Here is a 21,525-nt window from a genome sequence, read left to right as displayed (position 1 = left end):
AGTTACTAATTACTGATTTAGAATAGAATTAGAAAAGCCTATTTTAGTATATCTTCAAGCTTCACTACAACACGTTTACTCAAATAAAAGTTTGCATACAGACCTTTTGGACTTGTAATAGTATATTAGTGTATACTGTAGAATTTATACGTTGCCGTATTCCTACTTTTTTTACTTAAGTAAAAACAAATCACACCCGTGTGAACTGAGTGGTGCAGTGACGTCACACACTAACCATAGCAACCATGCTCACCTATACGTGGCCCCACGTACAGGTACACACATACATAGATACATAGATACAGACAAAGCTGGTTGTTGGAGTGGTTTGCACCACCCAAAAAAAGAAGAAAGAAATCTGAGCATTTCTTCCACCGGTGCAGATTTCCAATCTCTGGTTGAAGACAACATCATCATCCTGGGTTTAACAGAGACCCACAACAACACTCTAGTAGTGGGATCTACACACTCGAGTGGCCGGGAATTAAAGTGTGATGGATTTTTCCAGAAACACAGCACTCGATATTTATTCATATTTACAAAAAGCAATCAGCGTAGGATTATGGCCGTCACGAGGCAGAGAAATTAAAGCGGAAATCCGTGACAGACTAAAAAAAGAATATATAATAATTGAATGTCGACATGCGGCAGTGTTTTGACACCCGTTGTGGGTGACTCCGAGCTAGAGGGCATTCACCAGTAAGACTCCATTCATCCAGTGGTTTTCAGCCCCGTTCATATCAATTATATATTTGGCATTTGAGCCACGGACCACCATCCATTGGATGAGATCTAAAATGTGCACTCACCATTTTGACCCTGTCGGCCGTGCAGCCTCCTCCAGAGCTCAGGCCGCCCGGCGCCGCCAGCCCGTCTGAGCAGACCCGAGGCATGCTGACCGAGGTCTTCATCCCTGACCGCACGCCCACGCCGCCCAGGCTGCTGTTGTTGTTGGACGAGAAGTTGGCCTTCAGCTCGCCAGCCTGGACCAATCCCTGTCCCTGGTGGGCGTGTCCCTGCAGCGGCTGGCTGTTGACCACCTACAGTGACGTAAAGTAACTAAGTTACATGTGCTCAAGTACTGTGCGTACAGTTGGAGGCCATCGATATTGTCCTTGTTTGCGTGATCTGCGCAAAAGGACAGTTAACCCATTTTGGGCGGGAACCCCTTTTGGTGTTTTAAACATTATGTTATAATTTAGCTATTGAAAAATAGCAGATCTACAAGCTCATAGCGCGCCACCGAGTGGCGCGCTACGAGCTTGTAGGTCTGCTATTTTTGAAAAATCGTGAAAATATTTATTTCAGAAAACTGGAGGATTTAGAAGGATTTTTAAATGGGTCAAATGATAGGGACAATATCGGTGGCACCCAACTGTATGTAAAATGTTGAGGTATTTAGTACTTGACTTGAGTATTTCCAATACTTTTAGTTGTACTCCACTACATCTCAGAGGCAAATATTGTACTTTTACTCCACTATTATTTGAAAACTTTTGTTACAAAACCACATTTTCAACCTATCTGCATATGGTCCTCACTACTGTTCATGACAAATTGGTAAAAAAAAAGGTTTGTGTCTCATAGGAGGGCTGTGGACACTTCAGAATCCCATTAGGCAGACAGGCATCATCGTTAGGCAGATTCTTTTCTTTCCAGCGAGAACAATGGCTTCCATTATAGCATGCTAACTTTCCAGGAATAGAAAGTCGTGCGTCGATGAGGTCACTGAACCCATGAGCACTCCTCTGAGACACGGATTGAATAGACAAATTACGCCATATTATAAATGAGGACCAATTTGATAAAGATAGGTTGAAAATGGGTGAAGTCGTCCTTTAACATTTAACCCATTCTGGACGGGAACCCGTTTTGGTGTTTTAACTAAGCATTATGTTATACTTTAGCTATTGAAAAATAGCAGATCTACAAGCTCATAGCGCACCACCGAGTGGCACGCTACGAGCTTGTAGGTCTGCTATTTTTGAAAAATCGTGAAAATGCGGCACAAATCTTTGAATATATATTCTTTCAGAGCGAACATTTTTTTTATTTCGACGTCAGGTCTAAATCATAGAGTATATATGAATAGAGACGGCACCGGATTTCTCCTCCCATCCACTTGCATTAAGTTGCTCAAAAGCGCATGAGGCGATTTCACTCCTCCTTCCGGGTAGGAACAGAGTGCATTCTGGGATGGATTGGACCCATATCGTGAACGCGCTGGCCGTTGACTATCATTGCACGCGCCACATGCGTTCACGTATGAAACAGTGGTCACGTGTCATCATGAACGTGCGCAATGATAGTCAACGGACCAGCGCGTTCACGATTCCCAAACTGCAATACCAAATTCGGCCACTATGTCCATTTGGCCTCAGGGTTTCCTCCGGGTGCCGTCTCTATTAATATATACTCTAAGGTCTAAATGGGTTAAAGCTCTTCATAGTCTGGCACATACAGTACAGTAGCTACCTAGCAGAGTTGTTAAACTACAGTATGTACCTACCTGTCTGTATGTCACATACAGTACAGTAGCTACCTAGCAGAGTTGTTAAACTACAGTATGTACCGTACCTGTCTGTATGTCACATACAGTAGCTACCTAGCAGAGTTGTTAAACTACAGTATGTACCGTACCTGTCTGTATGTCACATACAGTACAGTAGCTACCTAGCAGAGTTGTTAAACTACAGTATGTACCGTACCTGTCTGTATGTCACATACAGTACAGTAGCTACCTAGCATCGTTGTTAAACTACAGTATGTACCGTACCTGTCTGTATGTCACATACAGTACAGTAGCTACCTAGCATCGTTGTTAAACTACAGTTTGTACCGTACCTGTCTGTATGTCACATACAGTACAGTAGCTACCTAGCAGAGTTGTTAAACTACAGTATGTACAGTACCTGTCTGTATGTCACATACAGTACAGTAGCTACCTAGCAGAGTTGTTAAACTACAGTATGTACAGTACCTGTCTGTATGTCACATACAGTACAGTAGCTACCTAGCAGAGTTGTTAAACTACAGTATGTACCGTACCTGTCTGTATGTCACATACAGTACAGTAGCTACCTAGCAGAGTTGTTAAACTACAGTATGTACAGTACCTGTCCGTAGCTCTGGATTAACCCATTTAGACCCGAGGACGATTCTACAAATGTCTTCTAAATCCTGACAGTTTTCTGAAAAACCTATGTTTCTGTGTCAGTGGCGCTCAACCTTTTTCATGTCAAGGACCCCCAGAAATATATGTATTTGGTCGCCGATCCCCATCTGAAAATATGTAGTTCCAGCGACCTCCCAGAAGCAAAGAGTTGAGTTAAAAACGTTCACTGTGAAATAATATATATTCAAAGATTTGGGCCACATTTTCATGATTTTTTCAAAAATAGCAGATCTACAAGCTACGAGCTTGTAGATCTGCTATTTGTTTTATTTTAAAATAATGGTTAAAATACCAAAAGCGCCCAGAATGGGTTAAGAGCGTCTGCTAAAAGCCTTATGAGGTCCTGATTCGGTTCTGGTTGTGTCTACATCTAGGTTGGCCTCAAGGTCTTTTTCCTATATTGATGTTAATTTTGTTATATTGATATTGTTTTCTGTGCCAATTTTATTGTATTAAAATGACTTTTCATTCTTGGTTATCTAACAATTAATTGGTTTGTATGTTTACCTGTTTTATGTTGTATTGAGTAATAGAGGGAATCTTGAAAAAACAAGAAAGTGGCCGCACACGCCAATAGTCAGAGTGCCAATATTTTATTAGGACGCAGCAGGTAAGACAAATATTGAGTAATAGAGTCAGAGGTGTTTTGTGATTGTTTGTTGCATGCGTGCGACCTGTGCGTATATAAAACATGTTAATGCTATTACCATGGGTCTGACGGTGGCTGTGTTGGCCTGCCGCGCCTGCCGTTCCTCCGAGCCGGTGGCGTGCAGGCACTCTGCCTCTCTGAAGAAGCGGTCGTAGCGGTCCAGGTACGGAGGCCTCTCAGGCAGGAGGTAATAGTGGGTGTTGCTGACCTTGCGGCCGTCACGGACGATGGGGAGGATGCAGGGACCCTTGCTGATGGCAGAGTCCTTCCCCTGGGCCTAGGGGGTTGTTGCCACCATACAAATATTAGGTGACGATTCATTGTCATACGGCACAAATAATTGTGATTAATTACCTGATTGTGTATTTTGCATGTCACACTGCATGGAACATCAAAATTACTTCTTATTTCTGATAAAAAGAGAGATAAAAATAGAAGGATCCGGGCACACAAGGTTAAAAAATGAGGAACGCCTTTATTGAATTAAAAGGCAACTGCCAACATGTTTCGACCTAACAGGTCTTCATCAGGGCAAGATGAAGACTTGTTAGGTCGAAACATGTTGGCAGTTGCCTTTTAATTCAATAAAGGCGTTCCTCATTGTTTAACCTTGTGTGCCCGGATCCTTCTCTTTTCATCATGTATTGATCCCGTTTTTTGATCCGTGTGAGCACCTTTTTATCATTATCACATCCTGCTACCTCCATTGAGCACCTGGTTAGTTCCTCTTGTTTCTCTACTTCTTATTTCTGTTTGCCGTTTAGGCTTCAAAATTGTTTTTATATAGTGCAAATAGCCGATCTACTAATTTTGAACATGTTTGAAAATGAATTAAGATTATATTCAACAGATGAATTCATGCAGATGAACGGAAACGATTATGCTAAATAAATGCGATCATCTTAAATAACTGAGAACAGGCGATAACACAGGGCCACAGGGGCCTTACCTGGGCCTGGATCACTTTGGGGGCGGCGTATTTGGGGTCCGAGGCAAAGCTGTGCGTGGTCGGCATGACCTTACCCGGCGAGGTGGAGAGGTAGGTGCCGCCGTAGGGGTGCGAGGAGGATGAGGAGCAGAGGCTGAGGGGAGCCGGGGTGCAGGGCGCGCTGGGGCTCCCCGAGTAGGCTCTCTGCGGGGGAGAGCCCACCACCAGGCCCATGGGACTCGGGGTCCTGGAGCCGGGCTGGGACAAGGGGTCCCTGGGGGGGATCTGAGGCGGCCGGTCCCTGCCGCGGTCCGGGCCTGCCGCCGCGGCGTCCTCCACGGCGCCGGTCGGCGTCGGGGACAGGGAATGGTCCCCCGACCAGCGGGCCGGAGCGTAGTCGCCCTTTTTGACGGGCCGAGGGGGGATGGGGACGCGTGGGGGGATCTGCGGTTTGTCCTCGCCAGTGAAAGACAGGAAGATCTGCCGGTGGGGGTCCTGCTGAGACTGGGGCGTCTGGGGGGACGTGGCCGAGGGAGGAGGAGGGCCCCCCACCGCGGGCACGTTGAGCCTCCTCATGCACTCCTGCTGGAGCTCCTGGAAGATCTCGGCCGACTGGGAGAAGGACGTGGAGAGACCCTGGCTCTGCTTGCTGGGGAGGAAGAGGTTGTCCTCCAGACCCCCCCTGGAGGCAGGGGGCTCTCTGTCCAACTCCTGACCACAGTCACTCTGCTCCTCTTCCTGTGGCTGCTGCTGTTCTGCACTGTTGATGGAGCTCACCTGGTGTGGAGACAGACCATTAAGCCATGAACGACTGGGGAATAGTTAGGAACCAAATGGACCCTAAGATACATGTTTGTAATTGTAACTCACAGTGTGGCTGTGTGCCCAAAATAGGGACGCACACTAGTGCTAGTTAAAAAAAATCACACCCGTGTGAAGTGAGGTGCGCTCTTATCATCGTACATTTGACCTAATTTCCCCTTTCATTGTCAATGGCAAATATTGAGACGTATCAAAAACTCATCAAGACAATGTGACTTCATACAGTTCTGTACAACAGTGGATATCAACCTTTTCAGGCTGATATATTATAAATATTCATATACTGGGGACTGCCACCCTGACAAGCACTTCCCAGCAAGCCAAATGACGTCATGATAACGTTATGATGACGTCCTCCAGTGACTCCGGTGACGTTCAGGACTAGGCCAGATCACAGCCCATATGGGGATGATCTTTACGTCATTTCCAGGACGTCTTCACCAGATTAAATAATATAACTTATTTTGGGCCAGATCTGACTATAGTTATGATATGATTTAAGTTGATCTGGCATCGATCGGACACTCTCTGATTCATCCAGGGACGTCCGTCTTAGTGGATACATTTTAAGTTGGTTGAAATCAGGTGATATTCTGGGCCAGATCTGACTAGTCTTGGTTTCACTTGATCTGGCCACAATCGAGACGTCACTAATTCGTCGAGGTCCTGACCGTGCTTGCTGGGTTGTAATGTAGCAGTTGAGGCATTGAACTTTGTTTGGACTCTGTTCTACAGATACATTGTGAAAATAGACATATTGTTAGAGTCAGGGTCTGCCAGCCAGAAAGGCTAATGCATGCTTTTATCACTAGCAAGATAGACTATTGTAATGCTCTCCTGTCTGGTGTGCTGACAAGGCTTATAGTTTATAAGAGGCATGTTCGCACTGTCCTCCTGTTAACATGAAAACCTATGATGAGAAATGACCAAAAGGCATAGATATAGTGCAACTTAAGGCGGTCACCTTTGAAAAGTGCTGTTTAGTGCACTTTTTGACTTTGTGTGTGTGTGTGTGTGTGTGTGTGTGTGTGCGTGCGTGCGTGCGTGCGTGCGTGCGTGCGTGCGTGCGTGCGTGCGTGCGTGCGTGCGTGCGTGCGTGCGTGCGTGCGTGCGTGCGTGCGTGCGTGCGTGCGTGCGTTTCTGGAGCACTTTTAAAAGTTGAGAACAGTTTACCTTTTTGAGAAATGCTCATAATATGATGTGTGGGCCGCTTTTTTATCAGCTGACCAACCACAAAATACAGTGTGTTTGGAGGTTGCTGACTCAACACAGTCAAATCGTCCCTTCAGGGGTGGAGGACGCCATGTCTGACATGTTCAGCAGAAGAAGCACCTCTTCATGGCAGACGGACCATGTGAACGCACCCTAAGGCCGCCACTTAAAATGAACAACACTTACAGTAGCATCCCTGAACAAAATGGTAAATCATCTGTGTCGGGTGCAAACCTCATATGTCCAAAAGTGTTACTTGTCAAGATTCGAATAAAACAATGGGAAAATCTCATCTACAAGATCAAAGAGCCTTTGAGTTCCGAGCTTGCAGATCTTATACTTTTGATGCTTTTGTGTGACACTTTGGTATGATCAAGTAGGGCGTTCATTTATAAAAAAATAAAATAAACACACAGACACAGTGAGAATATGGAGATAAGAGGTTTCAGCCCTGCAGCAACGAAGCTCTCCGTCTACCAGGCAGTCTTCGTCCCTATGACCTATGACCTTTGACCTATGGTCATTAAGTGTGGGTCATGACCGAATGAATAAGCGGATACAAGCGACCGGAATGAGTTTTCTCAGACGGGTGCCCTTGGAGATAGGGTGAGAAGTTCAGTCATGTGAGAGATTAGACCCGCTGCTTCTTCGCTTGGAAAGGAGCCAGCCTAGGTGGTTAGGGCATCTAGTGAGGATGCCTCCCGAGGGTCTCCCTAGGGAGGTCCTTGTTGCACGTCCCACTGGAAGGAGACCCCTGGGAAGACCCAGGACCAGATAGAGGTCCTTGTTGCACGTCCCACTGGAAGGAGACCCCTGGGAAGACCCAGGACCAGATAGATGGATTATATCTCAATTGGGTCCTGCAAGACCCGTAAGTCATACTGTACACTGACGTGGCAATCAGCTGACCAATTGGGCGGGGTATTTAAGATCACCTAAGCACGTTCCTTCTGCATATGCGTGGTTTGTATTTATGCACCGTTTGCACTACCAGTGGGCTCTGCTATATAAATGAGTTCTGTTCCCCATGGGTTGTTGTTATTGTACATCTATCTCCCTGTTCTTAATGGTTAATGGTTATCTAATTGTGCTGAGCAGGGAGAAAAATGTAGCCGATCTGAACGCCAAGATAATATATATCCACACGCATCTAATAAAATATTGGTCCATTCGATTTGTGAGTTATCAAACTGAACAAGTGTCATTATTGTAATTACCGGTATTTGCTATAGTGACTATGTTGAAAACCAGGAAATCTTTTATGTTTTCGAGATACAGTATGACATGTCGGGACTCTGTAAACACCCAGCTTGAAACCAGGACAATCCTGGTCAATCCAGATCACCGTACAATAAGGACGATTTCTGTTTTTGAGGGGCGCTAGCCCCACAGGTTTGTTTTTTCCTTAAATAAACGCCATTGACAATGATGGGAAATCTACGTCATTTTGTACCTAACACAAACATTAAATGCCATTGATAATATGTTTGTCCATGTTTGTTTTGTCTGATAATTACGTCATAAAAGATGTATATATAGCACCCCTCACTTCACACGGGTGTGATTTTTATTCAGTGAACAACTGAAAGTTACTGTAAGGTCGGTTCAGCACTGAACATAAAAATAAAGTTTAAATTCCAATCTTGCAACGGGTGGCAATTATCTTAGCCAGAACTGAACAGGCCTGTCAGAAAAGATAAACTTTCACAAGAGGTTTAATTACCTTTTCCCAGCACTGTAATTTAAATCAAACCAACACAGGGACATTGATTAGACGATAACACAGCGGTTGGTAAGCAATTTGTAAGCAAATTGAAGCAATTCAAAAGCCTCTTGTGGATATAATAGGGTTCCAATTATATAAAACCGGGAGTCTGTGGAAGTCACAGTGCTTAAGTCTGACCTGTGGAAAGATGAAACCCCATCAGAACATGACACCTCTGTCTCCTGCTCCCCCTCCTACTGTCTTTATCAACAACAAGAGAAACTGCAACCAGTAGTCACCTGCCCACTCCAATAAATATCCTAATCATAATAACATAATCATCATCTTCATCATCACATCATAAGGCTGGGCAAGTAACCGAAGATATATCAAAAACCATATTCAGAACCAATAACTCTCTCATGTAGGTTAATCGAATAATTGAGATGCAGTTTTTTTTTTATTGTTATTCAAACCGAGTTCCTGTCTCTACACAAAACAAAATGTATTGCCTACTTAGAAAAAGCTAAAACTAGCGACTCCAAACCATCATCATCATCACATGCGTAGCCGTAGAGCACATACCTCCATATCGTCCTCGTCCTGTGCCACGTCGTCGTAGGCGGGCGGTGGCGGAAGCGGCCGGGCGTCCCAGTCCACCACGGGCGTGGGGTGCAGGGGGCGGGGCAGCGTCCTGGACGGGCTCTGGGGCGGCGTGCGGTCCAGGATGTTGTCCGCCTGCAGCGCCAGCCGTGCCAGCGTGGGGATCTGGATCATCTTCTCCACCACCACGGGAGAGGGCGGCGGCGCGGGCGCAGCGGGCGCCGGAAACTGCTCCTCCTCGCCGAAGTCTATGAGCGACACTTCACTTCTGCTGCTGTTGTTGTTGTTGTTGGGGGCGTGCTGGTCCCGGGCCCCTCCTCCTTTTGATTGATTGATGGAATACTTTGTTAGTCAAAAATGTACAGCACGTTTTACTTAAGTACTGTACTTAAGTAAGAAATGTGAGTACTTTTTCCCAAGACTGCTTACCTCCTCCTCCTCCCTGCTTGCAGGCGGAGACCCAGGCGGCCGGCTTGAGCTTGAGGCCCTTGACGGAGCCGGGCGCCTTGCGCAGCGAGAGCCTCTTGAGTCCCGTGGTGGAGGTCAGGTCCTCTTCCTCGCGGGTGACAGGGTCGTAGCACGGCTCTGGGAAAACGACAAACGCCAAAATGACATTGGTTTTGTTTCTTCATTTCTTTTTTATTTGGCTGTGTCTCTGGGAGTCTGGGACCCAAATTTACAAAAATGTATTATGAGTTAACTTATGAGCACTGTTTCAAAAGTAGTGAAAAAAGCCAATGTACAAGTTCACAACGCATCTCTCCACACGTTGTGAACTTGTGGATGTGCTATTTTTATTATTTCTATAAAGTTGTTATACATTTTTTGTTTAGTAAATGTTTTGAAGGAAACGAAAAAATATATATACTGTAAAGGAAACAAAAAAAGAGATTATTCGCAATCGCAACTCATAAAAATGGTTGCATGACCCAAAAATGGGTCCCGCCCGACTGTTTGGGAAACACTGCTTTTACGCAATGAATAGTGGAGACAGTCAGGAGGGAATGATACACAGAGCTCCTTCTCCACTGCGCTGTAGTCCTACGCATTCCACAAATACCAAACTACAAAGACACACGCCCACCATTATACGGTAACAACCTGCCTAGTTCTGCTGTTAGTCACTAATAGCACAGCAGCAGCACTCAGACGCCCTGTTAAGACTCCAGAGCAGAGTTACAAGCTGACTGTGAGACATCGTGCTCAAATAAAGTATAATCATTCTTTTTGAGTGGTGCAACCACTCCTATAGTATAGACAGCTATGCGTGTCCCTGGGTCCCTGGGTCTGTCCCTGGCTGAAATAAAACGTCAGGGTTCCCGAGGCTAGTCCCTGGCTGGCTGCGTCTGTCCAAGCATAGCTTGGTTGGTTTTGGTTGGTTTTCACAACCAAGTATCACTGTTGCGCAGCCTAACACACACGCGCGCGCACACACACACACACACACACACACACACACACACACACACACACACACACACACACACACACACACACACACACACACACACACAGTATATATGATGATTTGGGGTGTTACAGTACAGTAGAGGGACCCCCTGGGGACCCCCACACGGTAACTCTGTCATTTCTCGACCGTTTCACACGGGTGTGATTTTTACTGGAGATGCGGCTTACGGTATGGATTTCAGCACAGAGGGCAATTCTTTCAACATAGAATGTTGCATTCTGAGAGTTCAATACTGCCAGGGGTAGAGCCGGTGGAGCAGCCGGATGGGAACTGTGAAGTTCCCAGTTCAGTCCCGGGCTCCCCCAGAGTAAGTGTTGATGTGTCCTTAAGCAAGACGCTGAACCTAATAGCTCCCGATGTGCAGGTTGGTCCCCTGCATGGTTTCCTCCACCATCGGTGATCGGTGAGTGAATGGGTGAATGGAATGCACAATCTATGTAAAGCACCTTGGATAAAGGCGCTATATAAATGCATCAACTACCATTTATGGAAAGGGGTACATTTGCATTTGTTTCACCATATCAAATGCTGAATTCATGTCTGGAGTGGAGAGGGCACTTTTTTAGTGACGGGGGAAATGGACAGGGACTCAAGCCCCCTTTGATGTCTATGTGTGCATGTGCCTGGAGAGAGGGATCTGGTGGGAGAGAGGGATGTGGTGGGAGAGAGGGATGTGGTGGGAGAGAGGGATCTGGTGGGAGAGAGGGATCTGGTGGGAGAGAGGGATGTGGTGGGAGAGAGGGATGTGGTGGGAGAGAGGGATCTGGTGGGAGAGAGGGATCTGGTGGGAGAGAGGGATGTGGTGGGAGAGAGGGATGTGGTGGGAGAGAGGGATCTGGTGGGAGAGAGGGATGTGGTGGGAGAGAGGGATGTGGTGGGAGAGAGGGATCTGGTGGGAGAGAGGGATGTGGTGCGAGAGAGGGATCTGGTGCGAGAGAGGGATCTGGTGGGAGAGAGGGATGTGGTGGGAGAGAGGGATGAGGTGGGAGAGAGGGATGAGGTGGGAGAGAGGGATGTGGTGGGAGAGAGGGATGTGGTGCGAGAGAGGGATGTGGTGGGAGAGAGGGATGAGGTGGGAGAGAGGGATCTGGTGGGAGAGAGGGATGAGGTGGGAGAGAGGGATGTGGTGGAGAGAGGGATGTGGTGGGAGAGAGGGATGAGGTGGGAGAGAGGGATCTGGTGGGAGAGAGGGATGAGGTGGGAGAGAGGGATGTGGTGGAGAGAGGGATGTGGTGGGAGAGAGGGATGTGGTGGGAGAGAGGGATGAGGTGGGAGAGAGGGATGTGGTGGAGAGAGGGATGTGGTGGGAGAGAGGGATGTGGTGGGAGAGAGGGATGAGGTGGGAGAGAGGGATCTGGTGGGAGAGAGGGATGAGGTGGGAGAGAGGGATGTGGTGAGAAGAGGAGCTGTAGGAGGCAGCAGAAGAGGAGCTATAGGAGGCAGCAGAGTGAAATCAGCCCTCAACTGCTTCCGACAGAAATACTAGGGGCGAGGCATCCCTCACTTTGAGTGGCACCGAACAGAATTACCAGTCTGGTAACTGTCTTTCTGACAGAATACCATCTGTTTAATGCATTTCTGATAGAAATACAGTGTGATAAATCTCTTTCTGACAGAATACCATCTGGGAGCTGTGGATTGAAAGTCGAGTCACTAAACCACTATGCTAGCGGCTGGTGGAGAGGCTTTTCAGCGCATAATAGAACATGACAATGGCCAACTCATGTAAAAAGAAGGAAAATCCCTGGCTTCCCTCCCCGTATTCCTGTCGGAAGCCGTTGAGGGCTGATTTGACCCTTCTGCAGCTAGCATCAAACACAGGGGGCAGGAGCAATGGGAGAGGAGCTGTTGATGAGAGAGACCATACTTACTGGCCACTGGCTGAGGGGGGCGAGGAGGTGGCTCCTCTGAGAGCGAGAAAAAAAGAAAAAAAAGCCACCACCATCACCGCAGAGAGGGAGAGAAATAGAGAGAGGGAGAGAGAGAGAGAGAGAGAGAGAGTGTAAAAGACAGTAAGAGGCTAAATGAAAGCACAAGAGAGCAGCAGCAAGAGTTAACCAAAAATAGTCGGTCTACAAGCTCACAAGACGTCACGTGGCGACGTGTTGTGAACTTGTAGGCAGACTACTTTCCGCACGATGAGGTATAAAATATGGCTTTAAGTGGTAAACGAGGAAGAAGAAAACTCACATTCACCATGTTGGTGAATGTGAGACCTCATATAACTAAAAGAAAGGAAAGCGCTTAGCAAGCAAGCAAGCGCAGGGAGAAATCAAAAGCAAGCACTTCTGACAGTCTCTCTTCTTCAATGGAGCTGACCCAATCATACAGTTACTGTAAAAAATGATGAGGGCAATATTCTGTGAGAAATGTACCCGCTATTATTCTATTGAACAACACAACCTCCCAGTCATAATACATCAGTGTACTGTATCAAAGGACACATAATCATCACTGAATGCTAGGCGAGCATTCTCATTCAACCTGCGAGATAAACCGCTAACCATGCTGCTTCTTGTGTTCACTTCCGTCTATCCCGGCGGTTCTGAACCTTTTCGACACCCCAAAATAATCATATTTTAACTCATTGACCGCCAACACCCCCATCTGGTGTCTGATAAAGGTATTCCAGGACCGCCGACCAGTCTATTAATACGGCGAGATTCTTAGTTTGAAAGCTGTTTCACTCGGAAGCCGAGAGTCAGGAAGTGGATTATCGATACTGTATGTAACGGGTGCTTCGATTGTTATTTAATTCACCTAAAACATACATTTTGTACCCGAGGATCATGTCGTTCAGAGTCTAGACTTTAGAGAAATGAGCCGCAAATATAGATTGTTTTAAGCCAAAAAGAAGAATCCGAGATATTACGATTCTAAAAACTGCGTCCCCCATAAGCCAGCAGAATTTTCATTTCCGTTTTTTTCATCACAACACTACCGGAGTGCTCATGAAATGTAAGCGACCAATGCGCGACCTAGTTATACTGATCTGATTGGCTGCCTCGTCTGCTACGTCTGCCTCCTCTCTGGCCAATGGTCTGCCAGCCGGCAGGCTGCAGAGCGCAGCAGAGCAGCATGAACACATATGTCTATGATACTCACTCACGGGAAAGAGCTCAGCATACCCGACATGGCACATACTACAGTTATTTGACACGTTTGTAATGTTCGAATGTCACTCGATATAACTTCAAACCAAACGCGGGTGAACGCGGTGGGACGTGTTGGACAGCAGGATACAATCGGATCGATTATCTGTCTATCAGCAACACACGGGTTACGGGTCTTGCGAGGACGGGTCGCACACACGTCCTTCAAAATCCCACTAGGGCGGCCGCAAGGTTGTGACACATGCAGAAACATACACGTTAGTAAAATAATTATACAAAAAGGGGGACAACGGAGACAGCGCCTTTCACCTGACACATTATTACTATGTAAAAATGTCTTTTCATCACACCGCTACCTTAGTGTTATGAACCGTAATCAATTGATATTAAAAAAGGCGTCAAAAGGCGCAATCGGTGGCGAATGAGTAGAATGGCAGAATGTAGAATGGCAGATACAAGGCAAGCTTGTACTGTACATTTTTGATGGAGGTTAAAAAGGAGCACTACTTACTTTTAGCTCGACCTGGAAGCTGTGTGGGACGAGCACCACTGAGGTCTGGACCTAAGACATCAGGTGGATCCATGGGATTACCTAAGTATAAACTGGTAGAGAGAGACAGTGTGAGAGAGAGGGTAGGGAATATGTACTGTACCTTGTGACAAACTATAAATTAGGCTCTAGTCACCACTTGTGTCAATACACACGTCAGCTATTCTGACTTTTAAGTATTTATCTTTATGATTCATTGCAAGGCACGGTAGCCATGCTATTGGTTCTACCCCACGTCATACATGTCATGGTCTGATAACAGGCCAGAGCTGTGTTTACTCTAGTGCGTGGGTCTGCAAGTATGGTAGTATTCTGTGAAAATGGTGTGTCGTAACAATGGGCATTCTGGGCAATATTTTAATTGTGTTTGCTTCATGTTTCTATAGAGTTGACAGCTGACTCAAAGGTGACAATGGGGGAGTGATTAGAGTAGTGGTTTAGGGGTTGAATAAATTACCCGTTGTTGACGCCCATCCTTAACAAGCTTCAAATGACCATATCTTCTTTAAATATTGTTCGATTTCAATGAATGACATCATTTGAAAGCCTTTACATTCCGTACTTTCAAATGTGTGAAAAGCTGATTGTGTCCCAATTGTACCCAGTCACACAATATAGGCTAAAGTAAACCATGCTTTGTTATCACGTTTATATCCATTGCCTACAGCAGTGGTTCTCTAAGTGTGGTCTGGGTACCCCTGGGGGTCCTTGAGGGGGTTCCAGGGGGTCCCCAGCAAAATGTGTGAATATAGCATCAGTTTACCTGTATCCACATTAACCCTATATACATCGGCTATTTGAAAATAGCTTGTATACCCGCTATTTTCAAAAAGAATCTTGGAACAATTTTGTATGGGGTCCCTGGCACAACATATCTTGAGATGGGGTACATGGATAAATAAATACATATTAATTTGGGGGTCATTGGCATGACCACAATTTACAATTTAGGTATTTAGCAGACGCTCTTAATCCAGACCGATTCATGTTTCCGATTCCGAAGCACATGGTAATACATCAAATACATAAAAAATAGTCATCAAGAACTATAAGTAAGATAAGAACCTAGCATCCGTCTAACAGTAATGAAACTATAGAGAATACACTATGGAGTGCTATGTCTACATAAAATGCTATCTAAATGACATAACTGGAGCCTTTGCATACGCCTGTAAGGTCGTCAAGGCTAGGGCAAGTGCTACTGCAAGACCACTCACTGGACTACAGCCTACGTGCCTTGGCTTCATTCAATCCCAGTTGAGCTGCCTGTAAAGCTCTCTACAAAATGGTTTATTGGGCTGTTGAAGGAATCGTTTTTTGTCGGTCTGAGAGGTTCCAACTGTTGCCCAAACACTCAATACATATCGACATGAACAGTACGCCACTGAGAATCGGTATGCTAAATCTCAACATGAATTTACTCAACTGACCAGGTAGACGTCTAAAATAACGTGCTACTGCCATCTACTGGTAAATACTTAGAGTAACATTTTGTTCAGTAAAAGCTTCCAAAATGCCATGATAAATATTGGAGCTAATCGTAATATTGTTAACAGTGTCATTATTAAGTCATTTATAATTCTTTATAATTCAATTCCTTCTTGTCCCCAGTGATCATCAGTGAATTATTAAAAACGTGAGAATAGAATTTCTTTGGGATGTCTTGATATTTTGCAGTTGGAATTTAGTTTATTGAACAGAATCAATTGTGTTGAACTGCAGTGTTACACAAAATATGATACTGTATATATATATAGAAAACAATATTCTATAGTAATTTTATACATTTTAAAGCAAACAAAGAATCACATCTAAGAAATGTCATAAATAAAAAAAGATAGTAGTAGTGAAAATAGCCGATCTACGTTGAGTGTTTTTTTTCACTAGTTTGGGTCCCGGGAAAAGGTCTAATAAACTATCTTTTGGGTCTCGAGCTAAGACCAGTGTGGGTTAAGCTGTAAGGTCCAGAGGGGGGGGGGGTTTGCTTACTCGTCGATCCTGTCGGGGAAGCCCCAGCAGCGGTGAGGGTCCGTGTCGCCGTGGCCCGTGTGGATGAAGCTGTTCTTCAGCGGCCGGCTGATGTCATGGGCCGACAGGCCAGCCACCGAGGTCACCACGTTCCTGGGGAACTGACCCACCTTCAGGGTGCGCTTGTTCTGACCACGCCACCAGTAGTTCTCAGCACTGGGAAGACACAACCAGCCAGTTTGATTGGCTATTTTCAGCATGCACAACCAAGTGTAAAATCAGGCATTACGGCGCCATCAAGGCATGCAGTAGTAGTAGCTGTGACCACGCCCGCACCTGCCCTCGATGATGGTGATGACATCATTGACCAGGATCAGCAGCTTGTCCGGCTCCTCAAAGTCCTGCAGAGCACACATGTCTGTGGGCATGGTCTGAAACACACAGGACACCATGGTCAACAACATGTCTGAAACACACAGGACACCATGGTCAACAACATGTCTGAAACACACAGGACACCATGGTCAACAACATGTCTGAAACACACAGGACACCATGGTCAACAATATGTCTGTGGGCATGGTCTGAAACACACAGGACACCATGGTCAACAACATGTCTGTGGGCATCGTCTGAAACACACAGGACACCATGGTCAACAACATGTCTGAAACACACAGGACACCATGGTCAACAACATGTCTGAAACACACAGGACATCATGGTCAACAACATGTCTGTGGGCATCGTCTGAAACACACAGGACACCATGGTCAACAATATGTCTGTGGGCATGGTCTGAAACACACAGGACACCATGGTCAACAACATGTCTGAAACACACAGGACACCATGGTCAACAACATGTCTGAAACACACAGGACACCATGGTCAACAACATGTCTGAAACACACAGGACATCATGGTCAACAACATGTCTGTGGGCATCGTCTGAAACACACAGGACACCATGGTCAACAACATGTCTGTGGGCATCGTCTGAAACACACAGGACACCATGGTCAACAATATGTATGCCAAGTTGTAATAGTCACTACAAAGGTTCTCAAACTATGGGTCGGGACCACAAGTGGGATCGCGGGAAGGTGATGGATGGTGGGATCGCACATTGAACACTGAAAAAAAGAGGAAATGCATCCTTCCTAATTAAGAAAATGGGTAAGTAAGTAGTAAAGAATAGCCTGTGAATGCATTGTTTTTATATTTTACGGTGGACTTTTTTGTAAACTAACTCCCTACTTGATCATACTACAGCGTCAACACAAAAGCATCACAAGTAGCAGATCTGCAAGCTCAAAATGCGCTGCGAAGCGATGTTTTTTGAGCTTGGCGATCTGCTACTTTTGCCATTTGAATTTGAATGCTGAAAAGTAACAGTTTTTGCCATATGAGGTTTCCACACAGCAGAGATGATATTGAGGTTCGGGAAACAGATGTCGGCTATGAATGCTTCCGTTTACAAATGTATACTGTAACTTTTCCTACATTGATAAAATCAGCAGCAATCACACAGCATTGTAAATGCATTTCCCAAAACATATTTGCATTCAAGGCTACCAATGTGTGCTTTGTTTTTTTAAATATGCGTTATTTCAACTTTGAAATTGTGGGGTTGCCAAAACAAATCTGTTCTAGTGGCTGGTTAGTCTGTGCTAAAAGCATCCACCAGGTGGAGCTATATGTCCATTTATGACAGGACTGACATCTGAAGTTATCAAGGACTCCATCAGGGTCTCTCTGATGAATTGAAAATGGAGGACCCTGACGTAAACAAGTCTTAGTGCTTTTTCTGGTTTTATCCTCGTAGCAGTTTTTGTATTAACCTGTACTTTCATACTTTCATTGCAATGTACCCATTCTACATACTGTGAATACACATTTCAATCAATCAATCAATCAATCAATCAATCAATCAATCAATCAGGGTTTCAAGTTATTATAGGAGTGTGGTTTTGCATGGGAATAAAGACTAAAGGCTCTTAAGATCACATAACGTCCTTTATGAGCTAAAAGTGCTATCAAGACCCAAGCTGATTACTACCCATTTGTTTGACTCATTTAGAAAACATCTTCAAACTGATGACGACATGTTGTTAGTTAGAAGAGAGTAGATCTACAGGCTCACAAAGCATTGCAAAACAATGCTTTGTCAGCATCAGCAATAAAGCTGATTCTTATTCTGTCCTCCTACCTCGAGCAGGAACTCCCGCAGGGCAACAAAGGTGGGCCTGTCATCTGCTTTCTGTGCCCAGCACTGCAGCATGACATTATACATGTCCTGGTGGCAGTCCTCTGGCTTGGGGAGACGCTCACCTTCCTTGTCAATCTTATGGAGGATCTGAGGCACACACCATGGCGTCACAAAAAGATCAAAACGTTTATTTTATTTTATTATTGTTATTCACATGGGATGATTCTGGAAGTGTCTCTAATTGAACAGTTGACTTGTTGTTGTAAAAGGTAAAGGTAAAGGTATAAGGTGTGTTATTATTTTAGACTGGTTAAGGAAGGTATTTCGCACACTGGTCTGGTCTGCTCCCAGAAGCAATTTATCAGAGGTACGTTTGGACCCGTGTGGGTCTTCGGCTTCGCACACAGGTTGAAACGTTGCAATATAAATAAAGTGCTTCTGGGAGCTACAGACCAGTGTGCAAACGGTCTTCCTTCATCATTGTACATTTTTTTGTTCAGCACCTGTAGATTTTTTTCAAAATTGTTTTTAGATGTGCGTGCTTCCCGCTTGGACTTTATTTCTATTATTTTAGACTGGGGTCAATGAAAAACAAAACAAAATGGACCCAGGGAGAGTACATGTGTGTTTGTGCATGCATGCGTGTGCGTGTTTACCTGGCTTCCATTGAGGCCCAGCCACGGCTCCTGGCCATACGTGAACATCTCCCACAGACTGATTCCAAACATCCAGGTGTCTGTGGCGTGAGAGAACGTCCGGGTCTTCAGGCTCTCCGGAGCACACCTACAGCACAGGACACACCGAGGTCAACATCTGCTGTGTGCCGTTAAAGATCTAGAAATAAACACCGTACTACTACTACTACTACAGCCTTGGTTACTCCAACGTTTTCATAGTCAAGGACCCCAAAATGTATATACAATTTGGCAGTATCAAGTAGCGACCCCCGGGGGTCCTTGGGGGAGACACCAGCAAAATGATTGGGGGTATCTCCCCTTCCTCTCTTAATCTACTACAGGTCACCTCTGCAAGTAACCTTTTCATCCACGGCACCCCTGAATTACATTGATGCTGGCACCTTGCATTTACATCATATTACGATACGAAAAATATGTGAATCTTTCCCCCTAAGATACAGTATGTCACAAGGAAAATTTAGGAGAATATCCGTTATAGGACAGATTGAAAATAACGCCACTTGAACCACTTGAACCTCAGCATCCATATTCTGCGAAGAACATAACACAAAAATAGCTTAAGCTTGTAGATTTTTGGCAAAGAGATTTAGTGTAGATTGAAAAAGAAAGAGGACAGTGCAACTTACATCCGTTTTACTCAGTATAATATAGAGGGTCTAAGTGGTTAAACTGAATGGATAGTGATACATTTCAAATATAAGTTCTGCGGCACCACGGCACCTACTTTGAGAAACCCTGCTCAGGTCATCAACGGGTGGACAGTCTGTCTGCTAGTGCAGCTCAGTAGCACCAACTGGACGTTCACACATTCATCACAGAGCTGTGGAATTACGTTTCCAGCCGTGATGATAGCCTGCCACAGCCATTACTCACACGTCTGCTCTCTCCTCCTAGAAATAATAGCATCATCTCCTCCTTCCAAACACTCCGACAGTGGTGGAAAGTAACCGAATGCATTTACTCAAGTCAGGGACTTAATTTCGTTGCCCTACGCATATGTTTGTGCTGCTCCCGCCCCAACCCCCCACCCCCCGTGGAGCCACGGAGACAATTATTATTACGATGATTGGCTTGGCACTTCTTGTTGCCCCCCTCAGCGTATTGCCCTACGCACAGTGCGTCTTGCGCATGCGTATGTCTAGCGGCGGCACTGACTCAAGTGCATTCACTACTGGGATAGTAATCATTGCTATAGAGTTGTTTGTTCAGTCATTTCTTGGGTAAACTACTCAGGAGTACATTTCCACGACGAGGCTGCTGTGACTCACCATGCGAAGGGCACCTTGCGGTGCTCCTGCATGACGTAGTGCTCATGGTTGTTGGGCAGAGCCCTCATCAGGCCAAAGTCACCGATCTTCACCCGGTGGGCCGACGCCAGCAGGATGTTCCTGCACAGATAAAAGGCATGATGTAAGCTAAAGCTCCTTACACATTGTTGGCAGTGTGACAAATAAACCAGTACGTGGTTCTTAGTTTCTGGATCAGAGCCCACATGAAAATCTCCAAAGTGTCCTTGCTGGCCCATCCCTCTGACCACTTAAAGGAGAATTCCAGACTAACCGTTTTCTTACCAAAATCTGATGTTATTATATCCAAGAACGAGTGGTACAGGTGAAAAATTACATAACTCCATCCCGAGCGCATCGCAGCTCAGAGCATATCCGGTGGCTTTAAAAGTAGCCTTTTTAAGGCAGCCCATTTTGGACAAAACACTGTTTCCGGGCCAACACTGTTGGGAGTATCTAGTCATTATGAATGATTCTTTTTTCAGAGCGAACAAAATAAGCGATTTAGCATTAAACCCACCGCGCACAGTCGGAGCTGCGGTGGGCTCGGGAGGGAGTTATGTAATTTCTCACCTATACCACTCGTTCTTGGATATAATATCAGATTAAGGTAAGAAAAGGGTTGGTCAGGAATTCTCCTTTAATCGCTAAGTGGTCGGATGTGTGGGCCACGTGTCGATCTTTACTTCCTGAATTTGGGGGTTTTCAAAATAAAAGACACCTTTTCTACGGCCGGCGGTGAGGGACATTAGACTGAATCGCGGGAGGCAGTCAAAGAGTTAATAAGCCTGACTCTGGGAGTATGTTTCACCTGGCGGCCAGGTCGCGGTGGATGAACCTCCTCTGCTCCAGGTAGGCCATGCCACACGCCACCTGAACAGCGTACTGGCACAGCGTGTGGATCAGCACGGGACCCTGGGGTCGCACGCACCGCAACACGTCCAACAGGGAGCCCAGAGGGGCCAGCTCGGTTACCTGGAGGAGGGGCGAGAGACATGGACACGTGGTGGATAGTAAGGGAAGAATGAATAGGGAGGGAGGAAGAGAGAGAGAGAGAGAGAGAGAGAGAGAGAGAGAGAGAGAGAGAGAGAGAGAGAGAGAGCCAGGGGCGTAGAGGAGATGAATGAATGAAA

The 21,525-nt window shown here is 45.7% G+C and overlaps 1 protein-coding gene across 4 annotated transcripts in view; it reads right to left on the bottom strand.

The window, feature by feature from the left end:
* The window catches only part of tnk2b (tyrosine kinase, non-receptor, 2b), a 123,909-nt gene that overhangs the window by 14,564 nt on the left and 87,820 nt on the right, over positions 1-21,525 (bottom strand). For 2 of the 4 annotated variants that reach the window (XM_079488927.1, XM_079488928.1), the window contains exons 7-19: positions 21,204-21,367; positions 20,375-20,494; positions 19,065-19,191; positions 18,409-18,555; positions 16,533-16,627; positions 16,218-16,412; positions 14,190-14,281; positions 12,437-12,472; positions 9,524-9,679; positions 9,077-9,414; positions 4,774-5,529; positions 3,883-4,101; positions 810-1,040 (exon numbers count right to left, since the gene is read on the bottom strand). In XM_079488927.1, the coding sequence (XP_079345053.1) occupies positions 810-1,040; positions 3,883-4,101; positions 4,774-5,529; positions 9,077-9,414; positions 9,524-9,679; positions 12,437-12,472; positions 14,190-14,281; positions 16,218-16,412; positions 16,533-16,627; positions 18,409-18,555; positions 19,065-19,191; positions 20,375-20,494; positions 21,204-21,367 (2,676 nt within the window). The remainder of the gene's footprint in view (positions 1-809; positions 1,041-3,882; positions 4,102-4,773; positions 5,530-9,076; positions 9,415-9,523; positions 9,680-12,436; positions 12,473-14,189; positions 14,282-16,217; positions 16,413-16,532; positions 16,628-18,408; positions 18,556-19,064; positions 19,192-20,374; positions 20,495-21,203; positions 21,368-21,525) is intronic. The other 2 variants (XM_079488929.1, XM_079488930.1) reach the window with 2 other exon arrangements.

This window comes from Electrona antarctica (assembly GCF_951216825.1).
Source record: "Electrona antarctica genome assembly, chromosome: 19".
NCBI lineage: Eukaryota > Metazoa > Chordata > Actinopteri > Myctophiformes > Myctophidae > Electrona > Electrona antarctica.
This window is presented reverse-complemented; position numbering and strand designations above follow the sequence as displayed.